Here is an 18562-nt window from a genome sequence, read left to right on the forward strand (position 1 = left end):
CTCCGCACCCTCAAAGGGCCCACAGACCAGCAGTGAACAGACCACAGCGATTCCAGGGCAGTCTGAGTGCCTTCAGGAAGAACACAACCCCGTCCCTCATTGTGCCCTGTTGCCAAAGAGTCTGTCTCTATTCTCTCCCTGCACCTCAGAGTCCTCCTCACTGCCCCACCACACCAGGCACAAGAAGGCCTGGATATTCGCCGCCTCTACCCCAATGTTTCTGCCTCTGCCCTCCAGGGCCCCCACCTCCAATATACCCCCAGAGAGGTCTCTCCAAATACCCACCTCCCCTTGAGGCCTCCCCACATCGGTCCCATCGGGCCCTTGCCTTTCACTCAGAGCCTCTCCCACCTGGAAACTCGCTCCAGACCACACCTCCCACCTCCACCCAGACCCCCAACATAGACCCCCAAACTGGCAGCCTTGATCCTGGGGGTGTGGTGCTCTCAGGACTCACACGAATGGCCCCAGTCCTCAAGCAACAGAGTTCTAATCCCCCCCAGTCCCCAGGCCCCCAAGTGCCAATGCTAAGCCCCGGCCTCCAGTGTGGCACTGATCCACCCAGAGCCAAGCCCCATCGCTGGGACTTTGCCCCAACCCTCACTCCACCCCACCCACTCCCCCCACCCCTCCAGCCCTGGACCTTTGACCAGGAAAGGTTTGAGAATTTTTGCAATCATCTGGTCCTCTGCCTCCCGTCCCTAGGGCCAGGAGTCTGGACCCCCAATCCCTCCTCCCTTGGACCCATGAGCCCAGAGGGCTCTCTCACCTCACTGCAGCCAGGCTAGAGGTGAGGATGATGGCACATCCAAAGCCTGAGGACTGACCACAGGCCCGACAGGGAGGGCCTGCAGGCCTCTGCTCCAAATGGCTGAGCCCCTCCAGCAGCCCCGCCCTCCTTAGCCGGCAGGAACACCTCTGCCTCTGCCGGGGCTCATTACCGTCACCAGGGCAGGTGCTTTCACCTGCCCTGGGAGGGGCAGAGGCTGCTGGGCTGGAAAAGAAAAAGGAGCCAGGGATCCGCCCCTGGGGCAGGGGCCGGGCCCTTGGCATCCAGCCCTCTGACCTCAGCCTAGTGCTAGTATTCAAGAGTCCCCTCCATGGCCAGACCCGGAAATCTGGGCCTCAGCCCCTCCTCCCTCAGACCCAGGAGTGGGAGCCCCCAGCCCTTCCTCCCTCAGACCCAGGAGTGGGAGTTCCTAGCCCCCTCCTTCCTCAGACCAGGGAGTCCTGTCCTCAGCCCCCTCACCCCCTAGATTCAGCAGTCCAGGTGCCCAGGTCCCTCCTCCCTCAGACCTAGGCCTCCAGCCTCTCCCCACTCAGACCCAGGAGTCCAAGCCCCCAGCCCCCTCCTCCCTCAGACTCAGGAGTGGGAGCCCCCAGCCCTTCCTCCCTCAGACCCAGGAGTGGGAGGCCCCAGCCTCCTCCTCCCTTAGACCCAGGAGTCCAGGCCCCCAGCCCCTCCTCCCCCAGAACCAGGAGTCCAGGCCCTCACCCTCTCCTCCCCCAGGACCAGGAGTCCAGGCCCCCACCCCCTCCTCCCCCAGGACCAGGAGTCCAGGCCCCCAGCCCCTCCTCCCCTAGGACCAGGAGTCCAGGCCCCCAGCCCCTCCTCCCCCAGGACCAGGAGTCCAGGCCCCCAGCCCCTCCTCCCCCAGGACCAGGAATCCAGGCCCCCAGCCCCTCCTCTCCCAGAACCAGGAATCCAGGCCCCCAGGCCCTCCTCCCCCAGAACCAGGAATCCAGGCCCCCAGCCCCTCCTCTCCCAGAACAAGGTGTCCAGGCCCACAAACCCAGTGTCTTGGACCCAGTGCCTTTCTCCCTCAAGACCTAGGAGTCCAGGCTACCAGTGCTGTCCTCACTCAGACCTGGGGTTCCTGGCCCCCAGCTCCCCTCTTCAGATCCAGGAATCTGAGCGCCCAACCCCCATTTTCCCAAGACCCAAGCGTCCAGCCGCCCCCTCAACCCTCGAATCTTCGGAGCTACCTGGGGCCGCGGGCCAGCGCGGGGATCGGGAAGATGGGGAGGGGGCACGGGAATGCCCTGGCCGCTTGAGCTCTCAGGTGCGACTACCTCCGCGGTCCAGCGCGGGGCGGGGCCACGTCGCGTCACCCGGAGGGAGCCCGGCTCTGATGTCACCCAGCACCTGCCGGCTCGGGAAGGGGGCGGGTCCTGGAGCTGCAGGGCCCTGGACCGGGGGATGGAGAGGGGGGCGGGTGGGCGGGGATGAGTCTGATGCCGGGTGGGCCGCGGCCGCAGCTGCAGCACCAGGCGCCCCTCCTCCTCCGGGCAGGCAAACGTTAAGGACCCGCGTGGCGCAGAGGGCTGAGGACTCCGGGAGTTCGAGTCCCGCTCAAGCTTTCTGGGCCTCCCTCTTCTCTCCGTGAATTGCGGCCAAGGAAATAAATAATTTGGGAGAAATTGCCCTCCCCCCCCAGCCCAGTGCTTAAACGAGCAGCGCCTCACGACATCATTTAATCTTTCTGAGCCTCAGTTTCCCCAACCCCGAAACGGGACACCACAATCCACAAGGAATACTAGGAGTACCAAAGAAGACCACAAAGTGTTATTCTGGCCTCCGGAGCTTCAATCTTCTCCTGGGTGGAATGAGGACTAAGTACTGGTAAGCGCACCTACTCTGTGCCAGTGTTTTTCTGATCCTAGAACAGCATTCTGGGTTTGAATTTATAGAATGATCTCAAAAACCAGTGTGATAGGGACGAGCAGCATCTGCATTTGTTCAACGTGGAAAGTGAGGCATGAAGAGGGGAGGTAATGGGCTGACGGCCACACGGTCAAGAGGGAGAGCTGCGATTCTAAAGACGGATTTAGGGAGAAGGGGTACTGGGTCCTCAAAGGTATCAATTTCCTCTTCCTCGTTGCTTAACTCTCTCGAACCTGCCTCTCCATCTAAGCCATAGGGAGCACAGCCTTCCTTAGGGAGCTACCAGGAGATTAAAAAGGTTAAGGGACCCAGCACACAGCTGGTCTCCAAAGTGTTATTCTCAACCCCGTCTCCCTGCAGTCACCGCCTCTGTCCAGCCGCAGTGTTCCCCTCTCTGTAAAATGGGTACAATATAACCTTAAGTGAACACAATTAAACTATTTAGTGGTAAAAATAAAAGCGCCCGAATACACGTTAAGCGCTCAAATATGCCTTTCCCTACCCCTCTTCCTCTGCCAGTCCTGACCCCTGTCTCCAGTCTGAGATTTTTACACGTGAGAACACAGACACTGTTATCCGGGGGCGGAGGACTGAAGGCGATGACTCAGGTATTACAGCGTCTAAGGTCCCAAAGCAAGCCTCAGTTTCCCCGTCTGCGGAATGGGCCCGGGGCCTCCAGCGAGGACCTCGACCCGGCCTTACACACACTTGGAACTGACTTGGGGAGAGGTGGGGGAATGTAGACGCCCCGCCCCCCCGCCCCCCTCCCCGCCGCCGTCCCGCTGCGCGCCCAAGGTGAGGGGCCGCGTCACCGTCTCTCCCCCGCCGCCCGCGCCGGCCTTCGGGGCCCCTATCCGAAGCCCCTAGGCTCCGGCCTCCCCGGGCCCAGTCCCGCTCCGCCGCCTCCGGCGGGCAGCGGGCCCCGGGCACTCACCGGCTTCCAGGGCCGTCCCGAGGCTTCGGCCTGGGGAGAAAGAGGGGCGGGCCCGTCAGGAAAGCCCCGCCCATACGAGCGCAGCAGGGGCCAATCGGCGCCCGCTGCGACAAGCTACGGCCCCGCCCGTGGGGGACGCGCCCGCCAATCAAGAGGAGCGGCTGGTGGACCGGACCAATCAGAAGTTGTCGGAGTGTGCCAGCCGTGGGAAAAGAACGGCGCCGGAGTGCGGAGCCAGGCGGCGCGGTCGTGGGCAGGACCCAGGCCTGACGGGCAGGGGAGGCGTCCAATGGCGAGCTTTGGGGGGCGGCCGGGGGCGGGAGGCCCAAGGGACACGGGTGAATGCGCCGCTTTGTGCGCGAGGCATGAATGAGGGCCTTTGTGAGGGCCGGCGTGGGGGGGCGGCTGGAGGCCGGAATGCCTGGGTCCCCCGGGAGCCGGCGGGCAGGAGAGGCAGAAGAGAGAATTCACTTTTGTCGAACGCCGACCGCGTACCAGGCACTCTCCCAGACTCACCCACCGGGGAGGTGTGGGCGATACCGTCAGTAATAATAATGATCATTTATTGAGTGCCCGATGGATGCCAGGAGCTGTGCTAAGCGCTTTACCTGCATGATCTCATTTAATCCTTACAACTACCCCTTGGAATTAAGATCCTCATCTTCTAGATGAGGTAAACCCAAGCTTAGAAAAAGGGCGTTAATTGTCGAAAGTCATGGAGCTGGCAAGTGGCAGAGCAAGGACTCGGATCCCGCCAAATCCGACTTCAGAGCTTGTGCTCTTAACCACCACGATACACCCAAACGGTGGTTAATGCTGCCCAATTCTCAGATGTGAAAACTGAGGCTCGGGGAGAGGCAGATGACTTCCCAAGGTCACAGAGCAAAAGTCCCACTGAACCCGGAGATGGAACTCACTCTGAAGCTATTCTGTTGCTGGACAGCCCTGCATCATTGTTTTTTGAGCTGTGTTTCCATTTTACAGGTGTACACTGAACTCCAGGAGGAGTGAGCAGCTGGGGTGGCGACAGGGGGCTGCTTGTGAATCAAGCTCCAGCTAGTATGCTAGCCTGGCTCTGCTGTTCAACAGCTGTGTGGGCTTGGGCCAGTTGTTGGACTTTTTTGAAATTCCATTGATTTCTGCATCTGTAAAAGGAGGTGATGATCTCCCTTTCTCCACTCTTGTTCCCCCACCACACACACACACACACACACACACACACACACACACTGTCTACTGATGGTAGGATCCTGTCAAACTCTATTAAGACAGTATCCCTCCTCTGCCCAGAAACTTATGCTTCATGGCCCCTTCTCCATAAAAGCCGAAGTTCACACTATGGCTCACAAGGCTGTGTGATGTGTCCCCTGGGGCCCTGTCTGATCTCATCTCCCTCCCTTTTTCCTGTCACTCCTCTCCAGACACACTGGCCTCCTGGGTGTTCCTAAATTCCACAAACACTTCCCATGCATGGTCCTGCCTCAGGGCCTTTGCATTCACTGTTTCTTCTATCAGGAATCCTCCTCCCTCCTGGTTCTGCATGGCTGTCTGCCTTTCACATTGCCAGGTCTCCTCCAATGTGACCTGCTCCTGAAAGCCTGTCCCAACTATTCTATATAAACTGATTCCCTTCATCAGTTTCTCCCCTGACCTTGCTTTGTTTTTCGTCGTAGCACTGGAAATATTTATGTGTTTATCTGTTTATCATCTGTCTCCTCACTAGAATATAAGTCCCAAGAGGGTAAGGGTCTTTGTTTTTTTCAGTGCTGGATCCTCAGGGCTTGGCACACAGTAGGTGTTCCATAAGTTTTTGTTTAATCAATAGTAAGAAATCCTTGCATTGTGTGAATTAAATGAGTTAATTCATGCAAAGAACTTAGTGTGGACCTGGCACTGGGAAAAGGCTGAATAAACAATGATTATTATTGTTATTTAGTGCTCTACAAACCCTTCTGATAGTATGGAGAGAAACAACAGAGAGAGAATCTACCTTAAGGGAAAGAAGTCAGAGAAAGGGAATGGTTGACAGGTAAGAGACAGAGAATACAGACACAGGTGAAGAGAGATGGAATTGGGGTGGGGGCAGACACGGGTGCAAGCATCCAACTCTCAACTCATTTGCTTGGCAATGGCAAAGGGCAAATGTTAGTCCTTGCGGGCAAGAAGCTTTGAGATTGCCGTAGCCACAGCCCACCTCTTTGCAGATAGGGAAAGTGAGTTCCAGGGAGGGGAGAACTTTTCCGAGGGCACCTGAAGTGATAATACAGTTCACAAGTATGGGGCCTGAAACATGCCCATCATTATCCCAGTGTATCCTCATGCCAGCCCTATGAGGTTGGCACTGTCATTACCCCCACTTTACAGGCCAGCAACATGCCTAGGGTCCCCTTGCTACTCCCGGTGGCAGATCTGGGTTTAGATTGCAGGAGATCAGACCTGTGAGTCTATGCGGCTAACCAAGAGAGCTGCGGCCCCTGTTACTCTGGCTGAAGTGTTCTCCATGGAAGCCTCCTGCAGTAAAGACAACGGGACCTGCTATTTATTGAGTAGCAACGGTGTGCTGGACATTGTGCCCATTATGTGTATTAACTCACTGGATTCTCTCAACAATTCGATGAGATGGATACCTTCATTATCCCCACTTGACCGATAGAAAAATAAGGCTAAAACAAATGAAACTCCATGTACGTGAGGGCACCAGGGAAGAGTGTGTGAACTGGGACACAACAGAAATTCAAACAGGAGGGGCACCTGGGTGGTTAAGCGTCTGCCTTTGGCTCAGGTTGTGATCCCGAGGTCCTGGCATCAAGTCTCACATCAGGTTCCCCGCAGGGAGCCTGCTTCTCCCTCTGCCTATGTCTCTGCCTCTCTCTGTGTGTCTCTCATGAATAAATAAATAAAATATTTAAAAAAAAAACCTCAAACAGGAAAGAAGGCTGCGGCACTCCCATTCTAACCATATTCTACCTGGCAACTAGTGATGTCATCATTCCCACCAAGGTTCTAAACTGGAGATGTCATTATTTCTGCCCAATCTATAGGGTAACCGATGCCATTACTGACTGGTAATATTGAGCTTCCTTTTGCTGAGGACATTCTATGAGCTGGATGTCTGTGCTAAACACTTTAATAGTTGGTGATAGATATTTAGCATTTACTATGTGCCAGGCACAGTGCTAAGCTCTTTATGTGTATTAAATTTTACGTGGTAGGTACTAGTGTCATATCCATTTTACAGATGAGGACACTGACAGAAGGCTGCCCAAGGATGTACAGCTAGAAAGCATCAAAGCTCAGATTTAAGCCCAGGCAGTCTGGCTCCAGAGCTTGGAATGTGGATCACTATATGAAACCACCAGAGAGTGGCTGAGACCCAGGAAACCAATTCAGAACCTCTATCTGTCCTCCCTTTCAAGTCGGCACAGAGGGTCCTTAGGATAAAGACCCAAACTCATTCCATTGATGGTCAAGGCATCTCCACCACGCATCCATCTCTTCACCCCAGCACTGGGATTGTCCCCATTAAGCTGTGGCCAGATCTGACTCTGTGGGTGTAGCATAAGCTGTGATAGAGAGGAAACTCAAAATGGGGGTTATGGAATATTGAGATGGATGTATCAAGGGAAAAAGGAAATGGGGATATGGGAGCATTCTGAGTTCCCAGAAGAAGAGAAGAATTTCCGCCAGTTGGCACAGACCTCATTATTCTTAATCCACAATCACCTTGTCATGCAGAATCTGAGTAATGGGCAGCACAGGTGTGGGATAAAAGCCATCAGGAAGCTAAATTCATGGACCAAAAGAAAATGTTGGAGCTGAAAGGGGAGGAGACAGAAGAACCAGGGAGGGGATTGCTCTGTGGAAGAGAATCTGGGAGGGTTTTTTTTTTTTAATGATTTAGCAATCACTACACCCGATGTGAGGCCTGAATCACAACCCCAAGATTAAGAGTCACATGCTCTACCGACTGAACCAGAAAAATAAATTAGAGGGAGCAACTCCCATGCCTGGAGAGGTAGGGGTTTTACTTTGTGTTAAACTTAAGCTTTAATTTTTTAAAGATTGTATTTATTCATGAGAGACACAGAGACACAGGCAGAGGGAGAAGCAAGCTCCCTGTGGGGAGCCTGATGCAGGATTCAGTCCCTGGACCCCGGGATCACAACCTGAGCCAAAGGCAGATGCTCAACCACTGAGCTACCCAGGCACTCTAAAACTTTCTTATTTTTTTAAAAAGATTTTATTTATTTACATAGAGAGAGCAAGGAGAAGGTGGGGTGGAGGGAAAAAGAGAGTCTCAAGCAGACTCCCCACTGAGCACAGAGCCAAAAGTGGGACTCGATCTCACAACCCTGAAATCACCACCTGAGCTGAAATGAAGAATCAAGGTATCCCAAGCCTTAATAGAGAACATGAAATGGACAAAGAACATGCTAAGTTTCACTGTGGGCCCTGACTGTAATCCTGCCTGGGCATTTTCTCTCTGTGGTAAGATTTGAATGGTTCTAGTATTTTATTTTTGGTTGCTGGGCTGTTTTCCTGCATGTGACTCAGAGTTGGAACTGGCTCTGAGACAAGAGCATGTTGGCGGCATCTTGAGGGTCACAGATGAATGACGGGTTCAGTTCTGCGCCAACAAATATTTATTGAACGCCTACTACGTGCCAGACCTGTTTTAAAACCAGGGGTCAGCACACTTTTTCTGGAAAGGGCCAGACGGTAAATATTTTCAGCTTTGAGGGCCACATGGTCTCTGCTGTAACACTCCGCTTGCCCTTACGGCAGGTAAAGAGCCATAGATAAAATGTAAATGATGTGTGTGGCTGTGTTTCCCTAAACCCTTGCTTACACACACACACAGGAGGTGGGAGGGTCTGATCTGTGGGCCGTAGTTTTCAGACCACTTCTGGAAACTGAGATGGAGGTTACAGAGACATAATCCCAGCCCTCACAGAACTCAGATCTTAATCTACTCCTACAGGCAGGTGGAGGGAAACTGCTCACACCGTAGTTAAATCCTGTCTTTCCTCCACTCAGAGTCCACCCCTGGAACCAGTCTCACTCAGTTAAAGCAAAGTTCTCACCAGGGCCCCATAGGCTCTCCACCATGTAGCCCCCTTTGTTCCCTCTTTGACCTCATCTCCTGCCATCTCTCCATTGCTTCCTCCATGTGCTCCAGACGCTCCACACTCTGACCTACCTCAGGTCCTTTGCATATGCCATTCTCTACTGGCATCCTCTTCTCCTGGGTAACCATTTGGCCCCTTCATCTCTTTCTAGTCTTTGCTCAGATATCACCTCTTCCATGAGTGCTTCTCTGAGCACCTTTTCCCCTGGACTCCCAATACCCCTCACTTGCTCAGCCTTTAAAAATGTTTTTCTTTCTACAGCACTCAGCATCCTACAACCTGCCAGTAGTTTGCTTATTACATTCATTATTTATTGTCCGATGCCCCCAACAAGAATGTTACCTCCATGCTGGTGTGGAATTTTGTCTGTCTCGTCCTCTGCCATGTTCCCAATGCCTAAAACACAGGAGAGCCTGGCACACAGGAGACACTCAACACACTCTTGCTGAAGGAATGAATGTGTTCCAGTGGTAGAAACAGACCAAACAAGTGAACATATGATTATAGAGCATATTGGCAAATCAGGGTAAGTGCTAGGAAGAAAAAGTCGAAGAGAGTAAGAGAAGGCAGTCACCTGAGCTGTTATTTTAGCAAGGGAGTCAGGGAAGGCTTCTTGGGGAGATGACATTTGGAGTAGAAGGATGATATGACGGTTGGTACTCTGACTAATTGAATGAATGGATGGGTGTGTAACTGAAGGAATAAATGAACACTGCATGAGTGGATCAATAAATGGATCAGTGAGGAAATGGATGACTGGTTGGAAGAATAAACAAATGAATGGAGTATATACACAATGAATAAATAAGTGGGCAGATGGATGGAAGAATCAAGTAATGCATAAATGGATTGACAGATGAATGAATGGATGGCTGGACAGACAGATGAATGGATAAATAGTCTTTTATGCCCCCGTACCTTTTCACATGCTATACATCCTGCTCCTTATTTCCTCTCTGTCTTTCCACCCCAAGAACTCTAGGCCAACTCTCCAAGGCTCAGTCTGCACTGGGTGTTAAAACCTTTTAACACAGTCAGGACACCTGGGTGGCTCAATCAGTTGAGCATCTGACTCTTGGTTTCAGCTCAGGTCATGATCTCAGGATTGTGAGCTCAAGTTCCATGCTCCATGTTCAGCAGAGTCTGTTTGAAGATTCTCTTCCTCTGCCCCTCCTCCCCCACTTCTCTCATAAATAAATAAATAAATAAATCGTAATTTTTGAAAAAGATTTTATTTATTTACTCATGAGAGACACGGAGAGAGAGACAGAGACGTAAGGCAGAGGGAGAAGCAGGCTCGCTCCTTGAGGGGAGCCGGACGCGGGACCTGATCCCAGGACTCTGGGATCATGACCTGAGCCGAAAGCAGATGCTCAACCACTGAGCCACCCAGGTTCCCCAATAAATAAATCTTCAAAAAAAAGAAAAAAAGACCCACTAGTCTCACTCCACTCCCACCCTATGCCCGGCCACCATATCCTCTCCCTTGTATTGATGCTCTGATGACACTAGATTGGAACAATCTGTCTGCTGGTACCTTTACAGACCAGCAGCCCCTCTAGGGCTAGGCCTGACTCCAAGTCATGCCTGTGTTCCCAGTATACCCAGAACCCCACTGGTACATGGGATGGGAAGGGTCTCCAGAGACGAATGCTGTGCATGTGGGTGAGGCATCAAGTCTAGAGGCAGATGACTCTGACAACATTGCTGTCTGTGGGGGGTGTGCAGATTGGAGTGCGGGGCTTGGGTATGTAGGGTGTCTCTGAGTTAAGGGCCTGCAATGAGGCAGGTCTGCATCTCTTGCATCTCGCCTAGTCCTCAAGACACCCAGAGTCCAGGATCAGGAGACTCCTCCATGCTGTGTGATCTTGGGCAAGTCCCTTTCCCTCTCTGGGCTTCAGCAAATGTAGGGAATCAGACCAGCCATTTCAAGGCCTTTGTTCAGTACCGACCTTATAGGAGTCCTTCACCCACTCTCTTCCTTCTTCTGTTGCTGTCCTGATCAAGCCGGACTTTATCCCTCTCTGCCTCCTCTACCAGCTTGGAGCCTTTAGAGGACAAGTCTTGGGTTTGAGCAACATTCCTCATACCAGTAGCTCCACAAAGGGTCAGAGTCTGACTCACTGGGTCCCTGGGATCTCCCAGCACAGGATCTGGAACACAGGATGCCTCACAGAAAGATTGTTGGCTAAGAAAAATGAATGGATATATGGCCTGTCACCTGGTGAGTTCCTACTCATACTTCAAACCCCAACTTGAAAATTCCCTCTGAGTAGACTTCTCTGACTCCTCCTGGCTGGCCAGATAGCAACTAATTAACATTTTAACTAGCAATTAATATTTTTATGATACTTGTTATATCCTAGGCATCCCAAATGCTCTCTTATGCATATAGGTTGCATTGTTTAACTCCCAACCAGCATCTAGAGTCAGATTTGATTATTTCTTTTTTTTTTTTAGATTTTTTTTTTTATTCATGAGAGACACATACACAGAGAGAGAGGCAGAGACACAGACAGAGGGAGAAGCAGGCTCCATGCCAGGAGCCCGACGCAGCACTCGATCCCGGGACTCCAGGATCATACCCTGGGCCAAAGGTAGGTGCTAAACCGTTGAGCCACGCAGGGATCCCCTCTCTAGGTGGTGTTGATAAAGCAACTTCACACCTTTAAGGCTACAGGGGCAAGGAAGGGAAGCTTGCCTCTAGCGAAGAGCCTGCAAGGAACCGAATCCTGCCAACAACCATGAGAGCGAGCCCGGACACTGACCCTTTCCAGCTGAGCCATGAGATGAGACTGCGCTCCCAGCAACACCTTGATTATGGCTTTGTGGGAGTCCCTGAAGCAGAGAATCACTACAGCTATTTTTAAAAACGTTACTTTCTCCTCAAGTTGGAGCTACTTTAATTACATAAGATGGGGGGGGGGGAATCAAACAATAGGGTAACATTTTGCCTGACCGGCATCCTCCAACTCCATTCCAAACACACATCCCCCTGATAATATTTTAGTGTTTATTCTTCTTTAAAAAACAAAAAAAAAACTATGAAATTTCATGTTTCCTGACCTATAGAAACTATGAGACCACAAATGTGTGTTGCTTTAAATCATGAAGTTTTGTCGGTTGGGGGAATCACTTGTTATGCACAGATGGAGAACGAAAAGGGTTTGGGTATTAAGCACAGAGAGGTGAGAAACTTGTCCCTGATCACACAACTGGGAAGGGGCACAGCTGGGATTTGAACTCAAGCAGTCTAACTCAAAAGTTCATGCACTTGACCACGCTACTCTGATGCTTTTGAAGCCCATCACACTCGCAGGACCATTCTAGGCCTCTCTAACCTTTACACACGGAAAAGCACTCCTCTCTTGCCCACCTTATCTGCCTAGAACTCATGTACTCACTGCCAGTCAGGGACACCCCTCCCCAGAGCTCCTGCTCTCCCTCTGGGATTCCATAGCTCTGCCCCTTCTCTGTCACCCTGACACCCCTGGGTCATGCCCATCTGGGACTGGCACTGCCCTGCCCACAAGACTGGGAACTCTGGAAGGCCAGGACTGGGTCTGGTGTAGCATCTTATCCTTGTACTCCCCGATGTGGGGCCAGGTGTGCTAGAGTCTGCAGGAGATCGTGGCTTGTTTATGATCAATTTGATCCTTTACCAAGTATGTATCATTTTTGAAAGAAGATGCTAATTATAGCCGCCCTTTATTGGGAGCTTGTATGCTCTGGCACTGGTTTAAATATTTTATACACATGAGCTCATTCGGATCGCACATCACCTCTGTGAGGCAGGCTCCCATCAATGGCCCCATATTGCAGATGAAGAAGTCATGGCTGGGAGAATTTCCAGTGTCACTCCAGGTCACACAGCTAGGGAATGGGGAGCCTCTCTCTCATCCATTGATATTCTATTCCTGAGTAGACTCCCCCAGAGGGGCCCACCCTGGTTACCCTGGGGTCACCAGTCCCCACCAGTCTTCAGCTGGGCAGCTTGCTCAGGAGGCAGGATTCTGGGCCCTTCCCCAAAGGTGCCAGTTGAGTAGACCTGGGGGAGCCTGGGAATCTGCATGTTTACAGTTCCCAGGTGATCTAGTGGCAGGTGGTTCTAGATCATACTCTAACCAAAACACATGGCATCATCCTGATTCCTCTTTTCTCCTTACCCCCTACATCCAGTCCATCCGTGAATGTTGTCAACTTGACCTTCAAAACAGATCCAACTTGACCCCTTGCTGCCATCACTCTGGTTTAACCAACCCAGCATTGTCTCCTGCCTGGACTATTAGAGTCACCTTCTCTCTGTTCTCCCTGCTTCAGCAACTTGCCTCTCTCAGTCTATTCCCCAAGTCAGCTCATGTGCCTTCTCTTCTCAGAGCCCTCCTGGTGTTCCTATCTCATTCCAAATAAAAGCAAAGTCATGCGCAGCCCCGGTGGCTCAGTGATTTAGCGCCGCCTTCAGTCCAGGGCATGATCCTGGAGACCCAGAGACTGGATCCCACGTCAGGCTCCCTGCGTGGAGCCTGCTCCTCCCTCTGCCTGTGTCTCTGCCTCTCTCTCTCTCTCTCTCTCTCTCTCATGTGTCTCATGAATAAATAAATAAAATCTTAAAAAAAAAAAGTCCTGGGATGCCTGGGTGGTTCAGTGGTTGAATATCTTCTGCCTTTGGCTCAGAGCATGACCCCGGGGTCCTAGAATCGAGTCCAGCTTTGGGCTCCACACAGGGAGCCTACTTCTCCCTCTGTCTGTGTCTCTGCCTCTCTTTGTGTGTCTCTCATGAATAAATAAATAAAATCTTTTTTAAAAATAAAATAAATAAATAAAAAACAAAGTCCTTACTATGACTGCAAGACCCAGCAGGATATGGCCCCTTTACATCCCCTCCTTGACCTCATCTCCCACCCCCTCACCCTACCTCCTTGCTGTTCCTTGAACACACCTGCCATGCTCCTACCTCAGGACCTTTGCACAGGCCATCTCCTTCCCAGAATCCCCATGGCTCTCTCCCTCTATTCACTCAAGTCTTTGCTTATTTTTTTTTTTTATGATAGTCATACAGAGAGAGAGAGAGAGGCAGAGACACAGGCAGAGGGAGGAGCAGGCTCCATGCACCAGGAGCCTGACGTGGGATTCGATCCCGGGTCTCCAGGATCGCGCCCTGGGCCAAAGGCAGGCGCCAAACCGCTGCGCCACCCAGGGATCCCCTCAAGTCTTTGCTTAAATGTCACCTTGGCAATGAGATGGTCTCTGACCATTCTGCTTAATAGCATACCAGCCCTCAGGTGGCCCCAATCTCCTTCATCTGCTGTCCTGTTTCTGTCTCCCACAGTATTTTTTACCTTCCAACATATTACATTATTTACTTATTTACTGTGTTTCTTTTTTATCCTCTGTCTTTGACTGCAGAACATCAGGCTACAGGGGGTGGGGACTTCGCTTTGTTTACTGCTCTGGCCTCAGCACCTAACACTTGCCCACAGTGAGCACTGGTAAATATATGTTTTGTAATGGAAATAAATCCTTTAAGAAATTCTGCTGGAGGGGTGCCTGGGTGATTCAGGGGTTGAGCATCTGCCTTTGGCTCAGGTTCTGATCCCAGGGTCCCAGGATGGAGTCCTGCATCTGGGTCCCTGCAAGGAGCCTGCTTCTCCCTCTGCCTATGTCTCTGCCTCTCTCCGTGTGTCTCTGATGAATAATAAAAAAAAATCTTTTAAAAAGAAGAAAGAAAGAAAGAAAGAAAGAAAGAAAGAAAGAAAGAAAGAAAGAAAGAAAGAAAGGAAGGAAGGAAGAAAGAAAAAGAAAGAAAGAAAGAAAGAAAGAAAGAAAGAAAGAAAGAAAGAAAGAAAAGAAAGAAAAAGAAATTCTGCTGGAGGAGCACCTGGCTGGCTCAGTTGAAGAGCATAAGGACTGTTAGTCTCATGGTCCTAAGTTCAAACCCCACAATGGACATAGAGATTACTAAAAATAAATAAATAAACTCAAACCAAAAAAGGAATTCTGCTCGAGCTGGTATGATAATGGGGAACTTCAACTTCCTGGTTACTTTTACCTGCTGCTTGCATTTTCTAAAACAATCATCACTACCTTATAACCAGAAAGGGAGAAAAGGCCACTGAAGCTATTTTTAACACATTATTTTCTTTTGGGACTAAAACCATCTTAATTATGCAAGGTAGGAAAAAATCGAGTAAAAGGGTAATATTTCCCTTGACCGGCACCTTCCTTCTCACATCCCCTTCTAGGTGGACCCCTCATAATATTTTGGTGCATGCTCTTCCAAAAACATGTACTATTTATTAACATCAGGGAGCCACTGCCTGTATTTGTAAATAAAGTTTTATTGGCACACAGCTATGCCCATAGGTTTATGCATCATCCATGGTTGCTTTCACACCACAAGGGCAGAGTTGAGGAGTTATGATAGAGATTGTGGGAGGCTCAAAGCTGTAAATTCTGACTATTAGAGACTTTACAGAAGAAATTTGCCAACCAGGTCACCTGGGTGGCTCAGTGGTTGAGCATCTGCCTTTGGCTCAGGGCATGATCCTGGAGTCCTGGGATCAAGTCCTGAATTGGGCTCCCTGCAGGGGAGCCCTTCTCTTCTTCTGCCTGTGTCTCTGCCTCTCTCGGTGTGTCTCTCATGGATAAACAAATAAAATCTTTAAAAAAAAACAAGTTTGCCAACTTCTGATTTATATAGATAGATAAATATGTAACTGAAAAATATTTCCTATGATTTCTTGTGTTTAGGAAATAGGATCATACTCGATACACTGAACTTACTTTTCTTATTTAACCATATGTCATGAGGAACTTTCTGGACCCCTACATTTAACTTCACTTTCATCTTTTTCACACCCGCATAGCACTCCAACATCAATCTGTAGCACCCTCCTCCTACTGATGGCATTTTCAGTGGTTTTCCATCATTCGCGTTTATAAATGACAATCTAGCGAACATCTTTCTGCCTACTTCCTCATGCTCAGGCACAGATATTGCTGAGTCAGAGTATAAAGCAGCTAAGATTTCAATAAATGTTGCCAAACTGCCACCCACAACAACCCTAGTTTCCTTTTTAGGAAAGAAATGGAAAAAGAAACCGATCCCATCAGGTATTTATTACACGGCTATTCTGCAAAAGGTTCCACCCTTCGGGGAGTTTCACCTGTAATTTCCTGACCCCCAAATACACCGAGGACTTGCTCAGCTCTTTGAGCTGGCTGTTTCTTCTCCGCCCTTGTCTGCCCAGTGAAATGCTGTGAGAGCCTCAAGATCCACCCTGGAGGATCAGAGGAAATTTTGTGACATTAACTATACACTTACACTATGTCCCAGCAGTCGCATTTCCAAGTACCCACAGGAAGGCACGCACAGGTGACATAGGATGTCCAAAGATGGCCAAGGCAGCCTCTGAGGTGGGACTGGAAACATAGACAGGGTCATGGGCCCTGTTACTTGGGGAGTGGGTAAGTAAAAGGGAGGGGGATTCTCCAGGTGTTCTAGAAGCCCCAGATCAGGGTTACATATGGAAATGCAGGAAGATCCCACAGACATACTGCTGAGTAGAAAAAGTAAGAACCAAACCCGGGTCCTATAGCACAATTTAAGAGATAAAATGTATCTTTCCTATCGTTGTAGAAGATTTAGTTATACAAAGCAGATGGTCTGATCTGCAAGCCTGTGTTTACAAGTACCCAATGGGGCATGGATGCAGCCTGTTGGGTTTGTCTAGGAGTGGAGGGGGGGGGGTAGAGGATCAAAGAGAGAGAGAAAAAAGAAGGCAAAACCAGGAATATGATGTAACTCTATGCGCCCAGCTCCACCCCCCACAAAGGATTCATCTCAGGGGGTCCTCTTCTTGGAAGCCCCTACAGCCTTCCCCAGCCAGAAGCAGTCATGTCCACTCTCAGTTCCCACCAGTAAAGACACATTTCCCTAGATTGAGACTCTGCCGCTGTTTCCCCAACCACAGCACATGCCGTTTGAGCGCAGGAAACCAAGTCTGTGCCTCAATTTTCTTAAATCCATGAGAAGAAGGATGATGATAATGATAAGAGTATCTACCGTATTGAGTTGCTGGATGGTTCAATCGATTTCTGCCCTGTGCTTAGTGCCATGATTTTGGCACATTGCAAACACTCAATAAATTCGATCCATCAGGTATTTATTACACGGCTATTCTGCAAAAGGTTCCACCCTTCGGGGAGTTTCACCTGTAATTTCCTGACCCCCAAATACACCGAGGACTTGCTCAGCTCTTTGAGCTGGCTGTTTCTTCTCCGCCCTTGTCTGCCCAGTGAAATGCTGTGAGAGCCTCAAGATCCACCCTGGAGGATCAGAGGAAATTTTGTGACATTAACTATACACTTACACTATGTCCCAGCAGTCGCATTTCCAAGTACCCACAGGAAGGCACGCACAGGTGACATAGGATGTCCAAAGATGGCCAAGGCAGCCTCTGAGGTGGGACTGGAAACATAGACAGGGTCATGGGCCCTGTTACTTGGGGAGTGGGTAAGTAAAAGGGAGGGGGATTCTCCAGGTGTTCTAGAAGCCCCAGATCAGGGTTACATATGGAAATGCAGGAAGATCCCACAGACATACTGCTGAGTAGAAAAAGTAAGAACCAAACCCGGGTCCTATAGCACAATTTAAGAGATAAAATGTATCTTTCCTATCGTTGTAGAAGATTTAGTTATACAAAGCAGATGGTCTGATCTGCAAGCCTGTGTTTACAAGTACCCAATGGGGCATGGATGCAGCCTGTTGGGTTTGTCTAGGAGTGGAGGGGGGGGGGTAGAGGATCAAAGAGAGAGAGAAAAAAGAAGGCAAAACCAGGAATATGATGTAACTCTATGCGCCCAGCTCCACCCCCCACAAAGGATTCATCTCAGGGGGTCCTCTTCTTGGAAGCCCCTACAGCCTTCCCCAGCCAGAAGCAGTCATGTCCACTCTCAGTTCCCACCAGTAAAGACACATTTCCCTAGATTGAGACTCTGCCGCTGTTTCCCCAACCACAGCACATGCCGTTTGAGCGCAGGAAACCAAGTCTGTGCCTCAATTTTCTTAAATCCATGAGAAGAAGGATGATGATAATGATAAGAGTATCTACCGTATTGAGTTGCTGGATGGTTCAATCGATTTCTGCCCTGTGCTTAGTGCCATGATTTTGGCACATTGCAAACACTCAATAAATGTTGCCATCAATTATTATCATTATTAATATCGTTGTTATTGTTACGATTGGCTTCTGGACACTGGGAAAGGTACTCCCCCCATGTCTCCTTTTCCAGGAAGCCTTCCATGATTTCTCATAGAACTCTGCCCATGCCTGTGGCCCCTCGTGTAAAGCCTCCTCCCCAGGTGTGGGCATTGCCTGCTCACCTGCTGGTCTCTCCCGCTGGGCTGGGAGCTCTTCCAGGACACAGGCCTGAGTCGGTTCGCGTTGGCTTCCCCAGAGCCCAGCATAGCTGCCAGTATCTCTCAGGGCTCCAGGATCATCTGCCCACCTGAATGGAATGCAGGCTGGGAGGGCAGATAAGGCAGGTGTATAATTAACGAATATATGGCAGGCTGTATATGTTAACAGCCTGGTGACAGGGTTAGAAACCATAAATGCTAAGAGCCCCAATCTGGTTTCACCTCACCTCCTGCCTCCTCCCCCTACCATTCCCCTCCCTGTTCCCTGCACTCCAGCCTCCTGGTTGGCACACCTGCCCCAGGACCCACCTCTGAGCCTCAGCCTGGGCCATGCAGGGCCCTCACCTTGGGATGTCCTTCCTGCTCCTTCTTCCATTCGTGCTGTGGCAGGTGATGCAGATGTGCACACGCAG

The 18562-nt window shown here is 50.5% G+C and overlaps 1 protein-coding gene across 6 annotated transcripts in view; it reads right to left on the reverse strand.

Moving 5' to 3' along the window:
- Nucleotides 1–18253, reverse strand: part of MYH14 (myosin heavy chain 14) — a 101015-nt gene extending 82762 nt beyond the window's left edge. For 3 of the 6 annotated variants that reach the window (XM_041742870.1, XM_041742869.1, XM_041742875.1), the window contains exon 1: nt 18114–18253. In XM_041742870.1, the coding sequence (XP_041598804.1) occupies nt 18114–18197 (84 nt within the window). In that variant the 5' untranslated portion in view covers nt 18198–18253. Of the gene's footprint in view, nt 1–769; nt 1110–1986; nt 2144–3599; nt 3635–18113 lie in introns of those variants that run through there. The other 3 variants (XM_041742874.1, XM_041742872.1, XM_041742873.1) reach the window with 3 other exon arrangements.
- Nucleotides 18254–18562: the final 309 nt, after the last annotated feature.

Source organism: Vulpes lagopus, chromosome 2, assembly GCF_018345385.1.
Source record: "Vulpes lagopus strain Blue_001 chromosome 2, ASM1834538v1, whole genome shotgun sequence".
Lineage (NCBI taxonomy): Eukaryota > Metazoa > Chordata > Mammalia > Carnivora > Canidae > Vulpes > Vulpes lagopus.